An 18,982-nucleotide genomic window follows, 5' to 3' on the forward strand; every position below is an offset into this window, starting at 1 on the left:
TTGAATTTGTATTATGAGGTAATTTAAAATATTTTAAAATAAATGGTGTAGGTTTGATATTGGGATTTGAGAGATAAAAATCATTGTTCATTGTTAAATCATGTCTCTTTTATATTATATATATAAGTGTATAGATATTATATAGAAAATTGAAAAGCAAAAAAACATACATATAAGGTGTAAAAAATACAAAAATAAATATTAAGTGTGTTTTATCTTATTTCGAGAAATATTAAAATATGAAACCAAACATAGTGAATGGCTCTCTCTTTGTTTCCCGCCAAATCCTCAAGCCTAGCTTTGCCGCCAAACTGCAGGACGCTCTTAAACTCTATATTTAAATAAATTGGGATTTAGTCTATTTATAGATTAATTCCCGTAAAAATCAGCATGACCCAAAACGGTTCCAAAAGAAAGGAGAAAATTATAAGAGCCCAACTGACCCAAAAAGGTTCTAATAATTGGGAAAATTGTATTATTTTTTTTATTATAGAATCAATATATTTTTCATAATATCAATTATAAGATTCTCATTAATAAATTATACGTTACAAAAGATTTCATTTTTAATCATTTTATTAGCATTTTAATAAAAAATATCATGTGCTAAACACAGATTTTATTCAAAAGGCTGAAGAGGTAACAACAACATGCTTAATTAGTACTTGACTTTTCCTTTATTATACAAAAAGTGTACTACTTAATTCATTTAAATTCAATAAACACATATTTGCACTACTTAATTGTTTTCTATATTTAATATATTCAACAAATGAAATACAAAAACAACACTCTTACGTCAATGCTTTCTCGTGGCATTCTTCTACTTTAAATTAATCTATCCACGCAATATATATATATATATATATATATATATAATAATTATTTGAAAAGGGGAAAAAAAAATAAAAAAAAACACCCAATATGATGAAGCATTAATTATGGGCATATTGATGCCAATATTGACCTTCCCTTGAACGAACAAAAATCATAGCACGCAGTTCCAATGGGCGCCTTAGCCATAACAAACTGACCCTTAATTTGTACCCGTCTTGCAATTATATGTATACAGTCAATTTACAAAAAGTTGCATCATATATATCTGCCTTAAACTGGAAACAGTTGACTTCATTCTTCATAGCCTACGATCCACCGTTGTTATGTACTGAAACTGTGTGGTATGTGTTGATTCAAGGTTGTTGACTTGGAATTATTGGTCCCCAACTGCTACAAATTTAAGCATTCAGAACTTGGGCACATCTTGTTTCCTCGCCAAGCATACACTATCAAAAGGTTATGCATTCAAGTTCTGTGTTTGTTAGTTTGAATTATTAATATATATACTGAATCACCTTTCTGAATTTGAATATATCGAATGATGTAATGAATCGTGTACTATAAAAAAAACATTTATGTGTGTGTGCATAATCTATATATGTGAACGCACGATCATTTAGTACTTTCTTGGGGGTGACGAGTTCGTCGTCTTGTAGCATATATCTTGATTCTTGGCCAGCCTAACCATTTATAATTGCTGTTTTGTTCAGGACAAAAGATAAATAAATGTAATTTCAGAATAGCTAGCGGATGTATAATTGTGTGAATGAAAGTTAGTTTTTGTTTGGTGGACATGTAGACCTAACCTTTTCAAATACAATAAAAGTTATATAGTTTGGCAATGTGAAGAGGATTTAATTTTTCCGTGATGTTGGCGTGTTCTACTTTTCCACATATATGGTGTCCATTTCTATGATGTAGAATAATAAACTCCAGTTTTGATCAGTAACAATGATATTTGACATAATTTATAAGTATACGGCCACGGATTTAAGTCTCATTTAATGCGTAGAGTATGTCTTACTTTTTGTAAGGTTGTTATAATTTGTTTTTTCTTTTTTTTTTTAATTTTTATATTTATTGAAAAAACATGTGGTTATATATATCTATGAATGTATTGATTGGATGGTATAATTTGTCAAACTTAAAACCTCTAAAATTGCATTTTCCTTGATTTATATATATATAATTTGAAGAATGGGATTTAAATTTTGATTAACGATTACTCAAGTATCAGATGAATTTAAATGAATTCATCTGCCAAAATTAATAAAAATAATAATTCAAAGTGGGTATTAATGTGAATTTAGCTAAAAAAAAAAAAGTTGGAATAATTTTTCATAATGGATTTAAATTAATCCTTAAATAGATACAAACTCTCTAATTTATGATAGAACTTTTAGATTTAATTAGGTTTAATTTGGCATGCCAATTAATAGTTAAATCATTTGGAGTTGATCAAGATTAATGGATAATCAATCATTAATTACCCCATTAATGGACATATATATCATGATGGCCGAACCGCATCTCAACTAAAGTTTCATGTAATTTCATTAACCTTTTATATAAACAACAATAATCAATTATCATGCTATATAGTCATGCATCATTGTTAATTACTACATTGATCTCCTCGTATATCTGTGCATGCTCCAAATATATCAGACATCTTCGCAATTGCCACAATTCTGTCTTGAAAATTAGTACGGTGTTGAAATGAACCTCATGAAAGATTATAGTTAGCAGATATCATATACCAAATTAACATAATTAAAACCTAGATTAATTCATAACATGAAACCACTACAAGAATAACCATTTGTAGTTGGGATAATTCTTATCACTATATAGATAAAAGTTGTCCATATATATTGCTAATGACGAAATTAAGAATCGTCACTATCACTATAAAAAAAAAAAAAAAAAAAGAGCGAGATTTGGGGCGAATTTGGAACGATTTGGAATTAATGGAATTAATTTGAACTAGATTTTAGAACGGTTCGCCATCCATCTTTATAGACGTTGTAACAAATATGTAAGAACAGTTAATGAAGAACCGTTCTAATTTGACACGGTCACTGTAACACATTGTTGCAGACCGCTCCTAATATTGAATTTGTGTAAAAAAGTTTCTTTTTTTTTTTAAATTAGAATGGATTGAATTATATTTGGAACGGTTATATTATTTATTTTGAATTACTTTTGGAGTGGTCTTTGTAATATTCATACCTGAATTTTGGAACTGTATTTATTTGTATTGGTGATATATTTAGGAACGGTCATTCGAATGGTTTGTTTGTCAATCTTTGCAATAATATTAGGCACGTTCAAATTTTTATTTGAAATAATCTTATGTAACTGTTTTAGGAACGGTCAATCTTATTTAGTAACACATCTTTAAATCTATTTTAGCAATGGTATTAGGAACGATTGTTGTCTTATTTAGGAACACGTACTTAAAACTATATTAGCAATGGTATTATGAACAGCCATCCTTATTTAGAAACAAGTATTTAAAATAATTTTAGTAATGGTATTAGGAATGGTCAATATAATTTAGGAACACGTATTTTTAGAACTATTTTAGCAATGGTATTAGGAACTGTCATCTGTTTAGTACTAAGATCATTTCTACTTTTTTATTTTATAATAAAATTTTTATAAATTATTTAATATAAAATAAATTATAAAAAATAATTTAATTAATGTAATAAATTTTTACTAATAATTAATTTATATATTTAATAAAATTTAATATTATATTTATGAATTTAATTAATTGGATAAATATGAAATAATGGAATGTAACAAACATTATGAAATATGAATAATTCAGAAAAAATATTATATTAATATAAAATATTATCTAATTACAAAATTGAAAACAAAAAAAAAACCTAATTCAAATTCCTCCTCGTCAGTAACGTCCATATCATCATCATTCGGGTCGGGGATCTCTCGGAAGTAGTGTTGGGGCGCTAGTGGAGGCAATCGGCTATGACAAGGAGCTGGTCCGCATCTACCTCACCATGGCCATGATATCGACTATCACTAGTCGAGTTGGCCGATGCGGTCCTCCATGACCGGGTTTGGTTGTGACGGTGGTGTTTTCTGTAGAGGTGGCAATAGTGATGTGTAGGTTTTGTTGGAGAAGGGAGCTTCTAAACCAAGGTCGAATACACAGCCCTTGTTCTTTCCCCCGACTGCAGCCAACCACATCTGCTGCTCGGTCATTGCCATCGACCTCCGATTCGAGAGGGTTATGGTGGTCATCGGCCCTAGCCTGAGGTTAATGATCTTCCATCAGTTTCTGGAACATCTCCTGGTAAACAAACAAAATTATTAGTATTTTCAACCAAAAATTAATTTTTTTTAAAAATAATATTAGTAATGTACTTACCGCCACCTCAGCCTCCTTAGGCCCGCTCCAGCCGCCATATTCCTTCTTCTTGTAGCATCTAGCAAACAACTTCATCTACTTGAATGGTCGATCGAGCTCTGCTTCTTGTAAAAAAATAAAACAATTAGCATAATATATATAAAATAATGATAAACCTATAATAGTACTGTAATGTACTTACCAACTTCCTCTATTGCATGCCGAGAGAGGGAGGGAGGGAGGGAGAGAGAGGAAATTTTTTTTTTGCTAAGTATTGTATATATATTAAAATTTTCGAATAGGCTTTGGAACAAACAATTTTAAAAGATTGTTCCTCATGTCGTTCCTAAAAACCAAAATGACGTCATTTAAGTTGAAGCGCATTGGTCAAGTGCTCGATCATATATATGCTGAAATATGGCCCTCGGTCTTGATATTCACCAACTCAGCAATAGCCACCAATTGAGATTAGGTACAATCGTTCCACAACGACTGCTCGGAAGTATGCACTATATCGTGAAACTAATTTGTCAGCCCAAATACATAATCATAGGGGTCCCACGATAATATAAGGTAGGCCCTACATCAGTAGGACATGCCTCGTACCATCATCAGGCACGTCATCCTAATTATAATTAGAAGACTATAAAGCCGACTCGAACCGCATCTCAACTAAATTTTCATGTACTTTCATTAACCTTTTACATAAACAACAATAATCAATTATCATGCTATAATCATACGTACCTCACATGCATGCACCATTATAAATAATTACTACATTGATCTCCTCGATCCTATATTTTAGCATGCTCCAAATAAATCAGACATCTTTGCAATTGGCAAAATTATGTTGTTGAGAAAATGGCCCATGACATTATTGGTAGGTCCAAGTTCATTACTAGGACCTCTCACTTGGGAGGCTGAGCTCACTCTCCACACCCAATCCATACACTCGACCTATTTGATCGACTCGATTGGTATTATTCTAATATACCAAAACCCTAAACCTAACCCTTTTCGTCCCCTCGTTTCTTCCACAACCTCTCTTTGGCCTCTTCTCTCTCTCTCTCTGATTTCTCCTCTCCACCGATTCTCATGTCTTTAGAAATCCTTCTCCGCCACCTCTCTCTCCCTCCATTTTTAATGTTGTATCTAGATAAAAGCCCTCCATGGCTTCTAGCTTCGAAAAACCAATTTAGAAATCTCTTTCTCATTCTCCTTCTTCTGCTCCATTTTTTGTGAACCATTTTAAAAATCTTTGTGGTTTCAAGCAACCGTGAGAAGTTGTCAGTCTTTGTGGACGTGGGCTTTTTCTTTTTGGATCTGGCTCTCTGAGCCAACTCCCCTCTCCCCCGCCCCCCTTTTTTCTATTTCTGTAATATTATAAATTTATAAATATATAATCTGTTTAAAATCTGTTTATATTTTTGTATATTGGTTTGTAATTTGGGCAAAAGACAATTTTTGTCCCACAGTTATAGGCCATTTTCGTTTTAGTCCCGTAAGTATCTAGGGTTTCAATTTGGTCCCGTAAAATTGAAAAATTCGCAATTTCAGTCCAAATTTTGCCGGAAAATTTTTTGGGTCGCCGGAAAAAGTCACATGCGATGCATGTGACTTTTAAAATTGGGGGCTCGATCCTGATTGGCTGGAGAAGCTGATGTGGCACATATGTGGCGCATACGTGGAAATTAAAAAAAAAAAGAAAACAACTCACGTGGATTAAAAATCGCCCGCCAGTCGCCGCCACCTTCTCTCTTCAATTCCGCCGCCGTTACTTGAAATTTCTGGCCACCACATATACCATTCGATTCTCCATAGCAAGGAGAACAAAACCCTTCAACCAATTTTGAGATCCCACCACGACAACGACTGGGCTTTGAAATTGACTGCTGCGGACAATTCCCGTCGATTCGCCGGCGAGAGGACGACCCACGATCGCGGATTGGTACCATTGGATTCGTCTCCTCACTGCGGTTTTAATGGGACTAGTCTTATCCATTTTCATCAACTAGGCGCAAAGATCCATCGTTTTGAAGATCTCGGTCGTCGTCCGCCGCGACTGCACCTTCCGCCGGCGTATTCTCCTTCGTCTGAACGAACCACCTGCTCGGAAGACCATCATTGAACGCCTCTCGTTCTGGCGAATCTTTTGAGACCAGTCCCATCGATTTTGGTCACCTCTGTGCAAAGATTTGGTGAAAGCCATCCTCCGCCTTTCCCGACGGTCGCGAGCTCGATTTTCGTCGTTTTTTTTTTTTTTAATTTCTACGTATGCGCCACATCAGTTTCTCCAACCAATCAGGATTGAACCCCCAATTTTAAAAGTCACATGCATCGCATGTGACTTTTTCCGGCGACCCACAAAATTTTTCGGCGAAATTTGGACTGAAATTGCGAATTTTTCAGTTTTACGGGACCAAATTGAAACCCTAGATACTTACGGGACTAAAACGAAAATGGCCTATAACTGTGGGACGAAAATTGTGTTTTGCCCTTGTAATTTTAAGAGTTTTTTGTAACCATTATTCTTGTAATAGTTGAGTTAGAAATTTGTTTTCTAGGCTTACTACTAAAGGGGTTACACCCAACATCTGGCTTGAAAATTAGTACGATATATGTTGAAATGAACCTCATGAAATATTATAATTAGCAGAGATCATATACCAAATTAACATAATTAAAACCTAGATTAATTCATAACATGAAATGATACACTAAATATGACTGTTTATATATATAGTACAGGAGAAGTAATGGGATTGAGGGGATGAGGATGCAAGTAAACAAAGCATATAAATACTAGCCATGTCGATGTATCGAAAAAGGCAGCAGTGTCTGGTCAGAAGAGAGATAAGAGGAAGAAATATGTAACTAAAAATGCTGGCTTCTCCAGTACGTGTTAGAATTATTGAATGTCTCATGGATCGATCAGGGCTCCTGTTTGGGAAATCCAGGTGGAATTATGTCCTGCAAGAGACCGTAGTCGACAGGAAACTGCTGGAACTGCTGCTGTTGATGATACAAATTGCTCGTACTCCCGCCGTCGACGTAACTGTAGAGGTGGGGCATCTGAACTAATAGCTCTTGAGGGAAGCTGTGACCGTCCAGTGTCAATGGCGGCGCCGGAGATAGCATGGAAGAGGCGAACATTCCGGCTACGTTCCCACGGAGAGTCGCCGGAACGTGGTGGTTGTGTTGTCCTTCGTATGTGGTGATCACAACGGAAGGGTCTTGGAATGATCTCTCCACGCGTTTCTTCACCGGGCACTTTTGAGTGGTGCACCTGTAGTAGCTTCTGCAATTAATGGGTTTTTAGTTTAATTAAGTGTTCATATGATTAACTATGCATTACGACCTAATTATTATCATGTTCATAGTGATTTTGAAGAATTTAAGGAAAATGATGAAACCTCGGATAAGGGCTGTTCTTGACTGCTTTCTGCCCGTATTTTCTCCATCTGTATCCATCTTCCAGATGATCAACCTCGCTTTTAGTCATGAAAGCAAATCTTGGCTGTCTTTCCTTCTTCTCTCCTTTCTTCTTCGCTTTACCCCTTTTTTTGCAATAATTAGACAAGTTAATTAATCACTAATCTTAATTTACGAACTCTAAACCTAGAAAGAAATTAAAATGTCAAACATAACATAACAATAGTACAACTTACTTGGAGGTGTCTTCTCCATCTTCAGCTGTTTCCTTCACCTGACTTTCTTTCTTGCCCTTGTTTGAATCCTCCTGATCCCCTGCCGCCGCCTCAGTGGAGGCGGACGATATGGAGGAGTTGGGCGTAGCTGGGGTTTCGCCGCCTCCCACAACCGGTTTATCCTCTTCTTTGAGGGCGGAGACCGCCTCGGAAGTTGAGCCAAAGGTGGTGGAGAGTGAGTTGTGATGGGCGGATCCATGCAGAAACTCGGTGAAGCTTAGGTATGAAGGATCAAACATTTGCAGATATTGTGGATGAAGTGATGATGAGTCGTCAGCGGAAGAGTTGGCGGTGGCGGAGTATAGAAAGTTGGTGGCGCCACCAGAAACCCGGCGTTGATCATCATGAAAGGGTTGGTGGTAGTAGAACTCTCTGAATTCTTCAGACATGACAAAAGAATAAAGAGGAAAGGAACGAAGTGGGAAAAGGAGACAAGGAGGAAAAATATGAAGTTTGACAAGCGCTTCATTCGCTATATATGCTGTCTTTATTTAAACTTTGACGAGAAGAAGATTTGATTGAGGTCAGTAGTTGTAGTAATTATTTTTTCTTTTTTTATTCCAGGAACAGAGAGGTGGCGTTGCCGCTACATAATTCTTTTTATTTATATATATATATATATAACTAAATTGATATAATTCTATTTTGTATTAATAAATCATACACATAAATTAACACAAATATATGAATTGAATATAATATATTTATATATATATGAAAAAATAATTGGAATGGGGAAGAAATTATGATAATTTGAAAAATACAACTGTAGGCCCCACTTCGTAAAGATGGTTTGACAAAACCCAAGTTCATCAAGGATGGTGTCATCAACTTACCACTAAACTTCATTATTTGAAAACAATTATTCCATCTTTCTTGCTTACTAAATATCAAACCCTTTTGATATTTCTTATATTTAAATAAATCATATGATACTTTTTGATATTTTAAGATTCATGTGACAAAAAATATCTAACATATACATTTAATTTATCTTTGCGAGATGATCACCATATCTATTTTTAGTGCATAAAATTATATCTACATTAAAGAGAATATACGGTAGGTATAATATTTTTTATAATTAATATTAGTATTTATTTATTTATTCTTATTATTTTATGTTAGCGAATAAATTTATGTTTTAAATTTAAAAAATATATATATATAACGCAATTATAATCAATTTTATTAACAATAAATTATTCATTATGAAGATTAAGAAATTAATGGTAGCTATTTATTGAAATTATATTAGATAATAATTAAGATGTAGAGGGGGTATTAATAGAGTGAATAATTAGAGGAAGGTTGTCGGGGCGGGAGAGAGCAAAAGTCAACGATGGGTGTGTTGTGGGTTAAAAGCACCTATTTAGCGGTCAATTATTCAAACTTAGGCTAACATCGGAGGGTTGGGCTGAACCACGTGTCCCCACTGCTGCACCGCCATTTGACCCTGACCGGCACGTGGGTGATGCTCTATGGCTCACCTGCACCCTGTAGCTGTCCGTCCGCCCTCTCTTCCCCCTCGCCCAACATCATTTTCCATCTCCCTTCCACATACTATTTATTACACCCCTATCTTTAATTTATGCATTATTATTATTTATAAGTGTATTCCATTATATTATTTTGAGAAAAATAAAAACATAAAACTTGATTGTGAAGCTCCGGAATATAATCATACTACCACCTCTACTATACATTATTTCTACAATGTGATTAAAAAAATAAAAAAAATTTAAAGATCAATATTGAGCAATACAATTAAAAAATATTAAATTCGAGTGATGATTATAATCAAATATTATGGAAATAACTAAATAAAACAAGAATCTATATATATTTTTATTTGGGTCAACCCAATTAAACTTTGTACGTGTATTTTTCTAATCATTCTACAAATTTCAGTCGATTTTATTTTTAATATATTTAAAAATTATTAAAATAAATTCTTACAAAACTAAAATTGCTATTCCCCGGATTATAAAAAATATAAGGTGGATGAGAGAGTATAAAAGTTTGACTATAAGAATATAAAGAGACAAATTACGTAGCTAAGGTTAGGCAACCCCTTTACTCTTTAGTCTTATCAATAAAAAAGGTGCGGACTAAAGGGACTGAAATTATTTCTTAATTAAATAACATAATATAAGTTTTACATTTTGACTTTCTTGTATACCATTTTATTATCGGCAGAGGAGTAAATATTCTCGTCCGACAATTCTCTCATGAATCTCGATGAATATACAGAATATGAATGTGGGTTTTTGTCTTTCCTAAAATTTTCTTGTTGATTTTTAGGATGGATCTCCATAGCTTAAAACATCATGAAAATGATGAATAATTTTGTTTTTTTCCCTTTGTTTCAACGTTGACAATATGTCGGAGCAAAATTTAGGCACGAAATACTCATGCCTTAAAGACAAGAAAAGAGTGAAACACAACCTTAATTTGGACAATTGCTTATAGTATATGTGTAAATTAAAAAACCCTGAAAAATTTTGGTCAAAAGCAATCTCACAAAAAAATGATCACATTACGAGAAACAATTGGCGCTTGTCTTATCCCATCCACCCACCCTTGAAAATTTTCATTCTACAAGAAACCCATGATAATTAAACCTGTTGAAAGTTTGAATCATATGTTACTTGCTTCAAATTAACCTTTATTTAATTATTTTATTTTTTGATTAAATAAATTATAATTATAATCAATATAATCAAATAAACTTATGAAAAACATTAATATTATAACGAGCTAGTACTTCTTTTTTATTAAAAAAAAAAAAAGAAATTTTCTTGTTATTAATGACAAAATTAAAACTGAAATGGATCAAAAGTAGCATCCCACCATAGTTACATGATGAATAATGCAATTTTCCCTAACTAAATATGGTGAAGGTATAGTTGATTAGCGAATGATGCATTTCACTAATTAACTAATCTATTTATTTAATCGCTCTACGGTCATGCAATGTAATATCAATGGGTGAGCTCGCATTTTATGACATATTTCCTACTTGCTTGATTTTGTTAGTTGCTAAGCAACAAAATTAGGCAAAATTCACCAACCAAAGCTGTTTGCTTGCCTGATTCTGACAAGTAATAATCAGACTAGATATACTGTAATTAAAAATCAGCAAAATTAGTTCACTTGCCAAACATACCTTGTACAACATTACACATACATATTGTCGTACAAGTTCATTATTGGGGGCCGGGCCACCAACTGCTGTATATAGTGTCATCTACACATTAATCAAACCAAACATTGTCGTACAAGTTCAAAGTCTTATATAAAATTTACACTTGGATCTGTGTTTTTCTTCAAAATCATTAAAATTTTAGTTTTCAATATATTACAGCATAGTAGTACTTCTTCTGATATGTTGCATAAAAATATAATAAGCAATTTTGTCGAGACAGGGGTGTATGAAACTGAGTGGTGCATGAATATTGGGGATTGCTTGAGGAGTTGTGATGGGAAGAGCATGAAATTATTGACTCGGATTGCTTCCATTATGTGTGACATATGTGTGATCTCTTTGGAACTGTTTAAAATTGTTATTCCTAGTCGTAATCAATGCAGAAGAGGGCAGGTTATTTGTTAGGTGTGCATACCGGAAATAAGAATCTTTTCAGACATGGACACATATATCCGTATCACAGGCAAACCTAAGATAATTGCAATCTAGTCCAAAGTATTATCATTATTACAATCGGAAAATAAGGGGACATTTCCAGAAGTTTATAATGTTCTTCTAGTAATACGAGACTTGTACACATTTTTACTTATTAATTTGCTGAAAATAGAATCCACTATGTCAACTCAAGACCCATTCAAAGGTCTCAATTTGCAGCCAACGACATTTTTATTTGAAATTTTCTTTGGTAACTTAGCGAATTAAATATTAGTCGGTAGTATTAAAAATAACAACAGCAAAGAACGTCAAAACATCAGTAACATTTATATATATATAAAAATTAAAAGTATTGATAATAGCAATAGAATAATATGCTTTATTTGGTTTACAATGTCAGTGAGGAATCATATGAATGAAGGACAAATTTACTGGATTGAAAATGTGTACATCACAACTACACTATACTTTAGCACTAAAAATTATAATTTAGTCCTCTAATTTAAAAGGTGATATTTTTTATCCTGCACAAATTAATTTTCACAACTTATATAGTCATGTAACTTAATAATTTTGGTAATTTTAGACCTTTTCCCGCCAATTCGGTTGAAAAATTGCATGTGACTTTCACATGACCAATTCATATAATTTTTCAGCCAAATCAACTAAAAAAATGAATATAATTACTAAAATTTTAAAATTACATGATTAAAATTGTATTTATTTATTTTTCATTCAAACACACACAGCCCCCACCCTGAGGGGGTGGATGGGTGGGAGGGGGAGGTCAAGAGGTACATTAATCATTATATGCCATCCACTCCACTTGGAATGTTTAGAAATAGCCAATATTTTCCTACTTAATAGTTGAGCTCCACATCTCTTTCTTGGTTTGGATGTGCAGAGCAGAAATGAGGGTTGAAGTAAATGTGAAAGGTCCATGGAGTTTGATTCCATCACCAGTCCCAACATTCTTGACCATGTGATATGAGAAGCATCTCTACATACACAAACAACAATTTTCTAAAGAAACTCTAAGGACTATGATGTGTGTGCTCCATCTTGACTCAAACCTCATTAGTTAGGTATTTCTGACAATAATTATATTAAACAACTTCCATCATATGATAACTCATTGTAATATATATATATATATATATATATATATATTTGGTTACGGGACATAATCTAGCTAGCTAACAACGATTACCATAAAATAATGTCCAATCTTTAGCTAAAGGGTATCCAAATATTGATAATATATAATTTGGAGAGGTTGACGGGGTCATGCCGCAATTATCTCTTCCCTTTTTATATGTATATTTATTTTCTTTTCTTTTTCCAATTCTTGTTAATGATATGATCTTTTGAGTAATGGTGTTTGTTCATCAGTCAAAGTCATTGAAAGATCGCCTCATAGAATAGTGTGTGTGAGGGGAGGGGGGATCTATAGTGGGATGAGTTGAGTGATTTAAATAAGAATGAAAGAGAAAAAAAAAAAGGGGGGGGGGGGGGGGGGATAATTATGTCGTATTTTCTTAGATTTAGTGTAATTACATATAAATTTTCTATAATTTAAAAATTAAATGAAAAATTCCAGAAGTTTGTTTACGTCCAATAAATAGATTTATCCGTTAATTAAAATTCACAAAATTTATTGATATCCACAAAAAAAAATTGGCCTAATTGACTTATTATAGGTTAAAAAATCTTTTCAAATCAAACTACTTTTATATATCTTCCCACATTAATGCATGTAGAAAAGTACATCTTATTCTTATAAGGGTAATTTGATTACAAAAATTTTATTCAACTTATATTGAACTTGTAAAGCAATCGAGGGTAAATAATTAAATATAATAAATTTGTAAGTCAATCGAGGATAAATATGAAATTTCATTTAACGTTCTTATAGCTATAATTATAATACAATTAATTATATCAAATTTAAAAAATAACAGTATAATTAAAGCTATAAGAAAATGGGAAGTGAGACTTTTAAGAAAGAGGGGAATAGAGCAGCATGCACACACACATATAGAAATGTTATAATAATTGCATGAAAAGGAAAAGAAGACTTGACTTGGTCTATCCAAGTTACTAATATCTACAATTTGCTTTGCGGAACCAAATCCCAATTCCCACTTCCCACACATGCTATGGAATTGCACGGCTGCAACTGCAATAATAACTCCGCAAACTCGCAGGACTCAATGGTATGGAGTTGATTCTAGGACCAATCTATGCCCTGTCGGCCGTTAGGACTTGGGTTCGTCCAACTCATCGCAATGTCCTATTTGTGTCATGTAGCCCTATAAATTATAATAGAGGTGTATAGGCGACCCATTTAGTAAATGGATAAGATCCGCATAGAACACGGATCTCACCTTAGCCCAGTTGGATCCCACATGGGCCCAGCTCCAGTTGCATCTCATCCACTACCTTCTTTCTTTTATTTTTTTAATTGTTTTCATATTTTCTGGATGATTCATACCATTAGTCGTGGAGAAAAAAACCACCCCCCCCCCCCCCCCTCCCTCACCCCCAAAAACAAAAACATTAAATTTTACACGTGGCATATATATATATGCTAATTAAGATAAAAATATATATATATATGACATATTTTGAAATAAAAATTCAATTCCGTTGATCCCCACTCGGAAGAAAATTCCACTAAATTTTGTGGTGAAGAAATTTTTGAGAAACACATTTCACAATCTGAGTTTGTCTTAATACAACAACAGATTGAACTGAAAAAACAAGTAGACAAGAATAGGCTGTGACACCCTCTTTCTTGGCCCTTTAATGAAGATAGATAGCGAACACAGCAACTACCAAAAACTTCTCTTCCTATACACAATAAGCCAAAATGTACATGTAAATCCCCTTCTTGTGATCTGCCCTGCCACCACAATTTTTTCTGAGAATTGCTACATACAAGTCAATGAAGCTCTCTTGAACAACCACATCTCTGTGTCCATGGAGTTCCTAGCTAGATAATTTGTCCGACCAACCGCATTCATCAGGTGTCTAGAGCAAAACACTTTGCGGATGAACTCCTCCCTGGTTTGAGACCCCATCAAACACCAAAACAAACGGAGAGTGATCGTTGTCTCCTTCTGAGTGCATCTGCATGTAACTCGAGCATCCAACTGCCTTTTCCTTTTGTTCCCGGAATACATCTTATACAACTTTTATGGCGATGAAGGGTGGTTAGTTAGGAGCATGCATTGATGTGATGATGATGTTGTTTTTAAGAGTTCCAGGGATGAATTCGATCATCCTCTTGAATCAGTGATGACTTTCCATAAGATCGGCAAGAGTGATCTTCCCGCAATTGCCGGTGTCAAGCCGTTCAAACTGTTTACATATCTGCAAGATGTCTTTCTCTGAGACCTTTCCCATCTCCTTAAGCTTGTATATCACATACTCTGATTTACTGCCAGATTAAGCAACAAAGGAAGAAAATTTCAGAAAAGGGCAAACTATGGTTATACCAATTAACCAATGTATTTAGAGATGATAACCAATTAACGTCTTATGTAAAAGATTAACATAAAGAATTACATACATAAGACCTATGTCTGAATGTATTTAATGAAGAAAAGAATATAACTCCTCCAGTACAGAGATTTTTTGAAAGAAACCTCAGTGATAATTTCACAAACTTGTTTAAGAAAACGATCATTTTGAAACAATGAAGACACAAGAAGAAAAAATGGTGAGATTAAATTTACTGTCCAACCAAGAACATCCTTTACAATTATACGATCTCATCAGCAAATATGGAAGAGAGTTTTCAAACTCAAGTATGTATGTCAAAAGGCTAAAGTTGGACCTTTTCACTTAAAATCACAAGAATGCTCCATGCAGAAGATGTTGACAGGATATGTCAAGAGGCTAAAAAGTTGGACATTTTCACTTAAAATCACAAGAGTACTCCAACCAGAAGATGTTGACAGGATATGATGTTCAAATTTCGGCGATGAATATGTAATAGATCAACCATTCAATATTCAAATTGAACTCTTCTGAAAAATAAAATGCAAAATGAATGCCCTATATCAAATTTTGAGAGGCAGCTAGTGAATTTATACCAAGGAATTAACCTAAGTAATGTGTGATCAAAGTGGACTTGGTGCACAGAGAACTTGTGCCAGCAACAAGATTAACTGTTCCATTACTGGAAAATTACATAATTGAGAGAGTCAGAAAGTGTGCTAAAATCACATCCAATTACAAATCACCAGGCACAATGATCGCTATGCTATCATCATCTTTTGTTACTTTCTAGTAGTAACTTATATTACACCACCATCATCTTGATGAAACATAACAAATTAAAAACTTATCTGTCCAATAACTCTCATTTTCTGCAAGTTCTTCAAACCAAAAAGCATCAACCCTCCAAATTCCAAAACTACTTGGTAAATGCGTTATAAATTATGTTTTTCTATTTGAGTGTACCAGGAAATTTTAACTTTTATTTTCCAACTTGAGACAAGCACATGAAAAGTGAGGCTAATTTTGGAGCATTTCAGTCGTGTACAAATGAATCGATGACACACACTTGCAGACGTTGCAGGCTCAATATGGATAGAACTTCAGCTAGATTGTCAGTTTTCTTCAACTACAATTATCAGGAAGCAAACCATTATATTCTAATACAATATGAAGTGCACAAGCTTGAAATTAGCCCTTCAAAATGATTGTAGGGTACAATTTTAGTTGAAAAATAACTCATTAAGATGAGCAAAGACAAGCACTTACGTCACAAATCCATTGTTATCAATGTCAGCAGCAAGAAACTGTGCAACTGTCATATCTTGGCCAAGCACCCATTTTGCCATCCTCCTATGCCGCCTGTCCACTCTTGCCTCTGCCAAGTAAAGAAAGGCTCTTGCAACAGCAAGCGTCGACACGAGCAACCAAATTGATGCAAATATCCGACCGGCTAAAGAATTAAATGCCCTGTCACCATATCCAACAGTGGTAACAGACATAACCGACAAATAGAATGAGTCCAACCAATCCAGCCTCTCAACAAAATGCATAACGGCTACCCCAATCCCAATACAAAGAACCACAACACCCAAAGCCAATGCAACCTTCATACGAATCCTCATCCTCCCCTTCTTCACATCAATTATATACGAACCAGGGTCATGAGCTCCTCTACCCTTCATAGTCCTTAAGAGATAATTCTCTTGCAAATCAAGCATATAGCTAACCATCCCAGTTAACAAGATATCAACAAAACCGAACCCAACAAGCACAAATGTGATAGAGAACAACTTAGTTGCGGTACTATTGGGAGTTATATCACCATATCCTATTGTGCACATAGTCACAATGCAAAAGTATAAAGCATCAACTACAGGATGTGTCTCAGTTGCCCTGAAATTATCCCTATTAAAAGAGTAAATAACCACACCAAGACTCAAATATATGATCAAGAGAATAACACCCTGCCTCACAATTGATGGTTTACCAAACTGTGGTGGCTTGGCTTCTGAAAAATGGTCAATTTCATTGATAGCAGCCATAGCAGGCGCGGTCCTGGACCTGTGGAGATTGGTCTTGGAGGCTGGATAATTGGGATCAATCAACCAAGATTGTTGATTTTCTGGGTCAAGATTTGGTTTCTGCTGATCAAGATTGAATCTTTCATTATCAAGATTTTGTACTGAAGGCCTTGGTGAGTTGAGGGTTAAGGCTAAGGCCTCAAGAAGGTTCGAAGAGTTAGAATCATTCAGTTGGGATGACGAAGATGAAGCTGAAGCTGAAGGGGAACCAAAAATAAGCCTGTCCTTGAGTTCTTTGGCAGGTGGGGTGAGGAGCAAGGGCGGGATGGTAATTTCATCGTCTTCCGGTAGTGGGCAGAGTAATGGTGGCGGTGGAGGTTCGGGTCTTCTTGGACTACTATAAGGAAGAAGTGGCTCTTTCTCCATGTCAACTCCTCTGAAAAAAGAGGACGCCGGCGATGGAAGGATTGCCGGAATATTCCAAGACTCTACGGTGGTTTATGGCGGAATGCTACTGTCGCTTGAGATACTTGTATGGCGGAGAAATTTGCAGAGAGCAGACAGACCCAGATTTTTTTCTTTTTTTCTTTCTCTTCAATATGATTTTTAACTGATTATGAACTAAAAATGAGAACAGATGTAAGATCTGTCAGGCCATGTAAAGAAAGTGAATAACTGCGGAGCAGAAGAGAAGCAGACTCAGTTTTTGTCGTTCCCAAGAAACAAAAATTAAATAATTGAAAATTTCAAAAGATTTGGGGTCATAATAAAATTGATCCTACAACTCCTAATCATCATATGAGCTGTAAGAAAATCTATCCCATCACCAATATTTTCTTAATTTTTATTTCGTTTGTTGTTTGAACCATACAATGACTTACATTTATTATGCAAGATTTCAGAAAAACTCTTTCATTTGCCAGCCAAAATTTACTCCTATACTTTTTTATTACATAAGATAAGTTCACAAAAAAGATTTTTATCGGCTTTTTTATTTACTAAAATATTGATCAATAATTAAATGCACGCACAAACACTTATAGGTTCATAAATACGTAGATATTGAAAAGAATCATATAAATATTACACTAAATATGTGACACACTGAATAGTTAAATAATTAACAAGAAAATCATATAAATCCAGCAAGTTGATTATTTATAACACTACACTTCAATTTTCGCCCCTATATGATCCTTTGTATTTTCAAAGTCAACGATGATACATAAAACATGGCGTTAGCCATCAGGCCAAGTGCTGTCCATTTTGTTTTAGAGTTAATTATGGACGCCTCGTTTATATTTGAATTATAATCCGCAAAGCAAAAAATAGTAATATTAAATCAACTTGATATAAAATAAGGCAGAATTACTTTCGTTAAAAAAATAATAATAATTACAATCAATATTTAAAATCATCTAATCAAGAATATAATTATCATATTTAAAATTTAACCAATGCTATTATTAATCATCCTTTGTAAATATAGATAATTCATATATATATATATATATATATATATATTAGTATAGATACAATGACATACCATTTTATTTTTAACCAAGAGACTATGATGGTTGCATGCTAATAATGAAATTAATTAAGCAAGATCTAACACCCTGAAATGTTGGGCTGGACTGCAATTGACTTTTTCAATCACGTCTGAGCTAGCTCATTATAGCCATGCTGATGATGATCATAATAGCATTAGTGTCAATTAAACATTTGATAAAAACGCTAATGCTGTGGACACCCCCACTTGCACATGTGCAACACCATCTTCACCATAATTCTTTTCTATTCTGATAATACACAAACGGACATTATGCAAGCATGATTCCATCTTCTTTTAGCAAGACCCCAACTTGTTTCATCAATACTT

General features: G+C 34.0%; 2 protein-coding genes across 2 annotated transcripts; both read right to left on the reverse strand.

The window, feature by feature from the left end:
- Positions 6,894-8,394, reverse strand: LOC105167312 (probable WRKY transcription factor 71). The gene is made up of 3 exons (XM_011086972.2): positions 7,891-8,394; positions 7,636-7,779; positions 6,894-7,520 (listed from the first exon to the last, which is right to left on the reverse strand). Exons 1-3 carry the CDS (start codon positions 8,316-8,318, stop codon positions 7,154-7,156), a joined length of 939 nt encoding a protein of 312 aa, XP_011085274.1. The 5' UTR covers positions 8,319-8,394; the 3' UTR covers positions 6,894-7,153.
- Positions 14,506-17,927, reverse strand: LOC105167314 (two-pore potassium channel 3-like). Its single transcript, XM_011086974.2, has 2 exons — positions 16,346-17,927; positions 14,506-15,014 (listed from the first exon to the last, which is right to left on the reverse strand). Exons 1-2 carry the CDS (start codon positions 17,524-17,526, stop codon positions 14,867-14,869), a joined length of 1,329 nt encoding a protein of 442 aa, XP_011085276.1. The 5' UTR covers positions 17,527-17,927; the 3' UTR covers positions 14,506-14,866.

Source organism: Sesamum indicum, linkage group LG8, assembly GCF_000512975.1.
Source record: "Sesamum indicum cultivar Zhongzhi No. 13 linkage group LG8, S_indicum_v1.0, whole genome shotgun sequence".
Classification (NCBI taxonomy): Eukaryota; Viridiplantae; Streptophyta; class Magnoliopsida; order Lamiales; family Pedaliaceae; genus Sesamum; species Sesamum indicum.

Excerpts from the sequence above, each read along its gene's own strand:
- LOC105167312 (XM_011086972.2), bottom strand. The coding sequence starts at position 8,318 with ATGTCTGAAGAATTCAGAGAGTTCTACTACCACCAACCCTTTCATGAT. Across the intron at positions 7,780-7,890 it reads GATGGAGAAGACACCTCCAA|GGGTAAAGCGAAGAAGAAAG; the intron begins GTAAGTTGTACT and ends TTGCAAAAAAAG. Across the intron at positions 7,521-7,635 it reads AAGAACAGCCCTTATCCGAG|AAGCTACTACAGGTGCACCA; the intron begins GTTTCATCATTT and ends CATTAATTGCAG.
- LOC105167314 (XM_011086974.2), bottom strand. The coding sequence starts at position 17,526 with ATGGAGAAAGAGCCACTTCTTCCTTATAGTAGTCCAAGAAGACCCGAA. Across the intron at positions 15,015-16,345 it reads GATAACAATGGATTTGTGAC|TAAATCAGAGTATGTGATAT; the intron begins GTAAGTGCTTGT and ends TTAATCTGGCAG.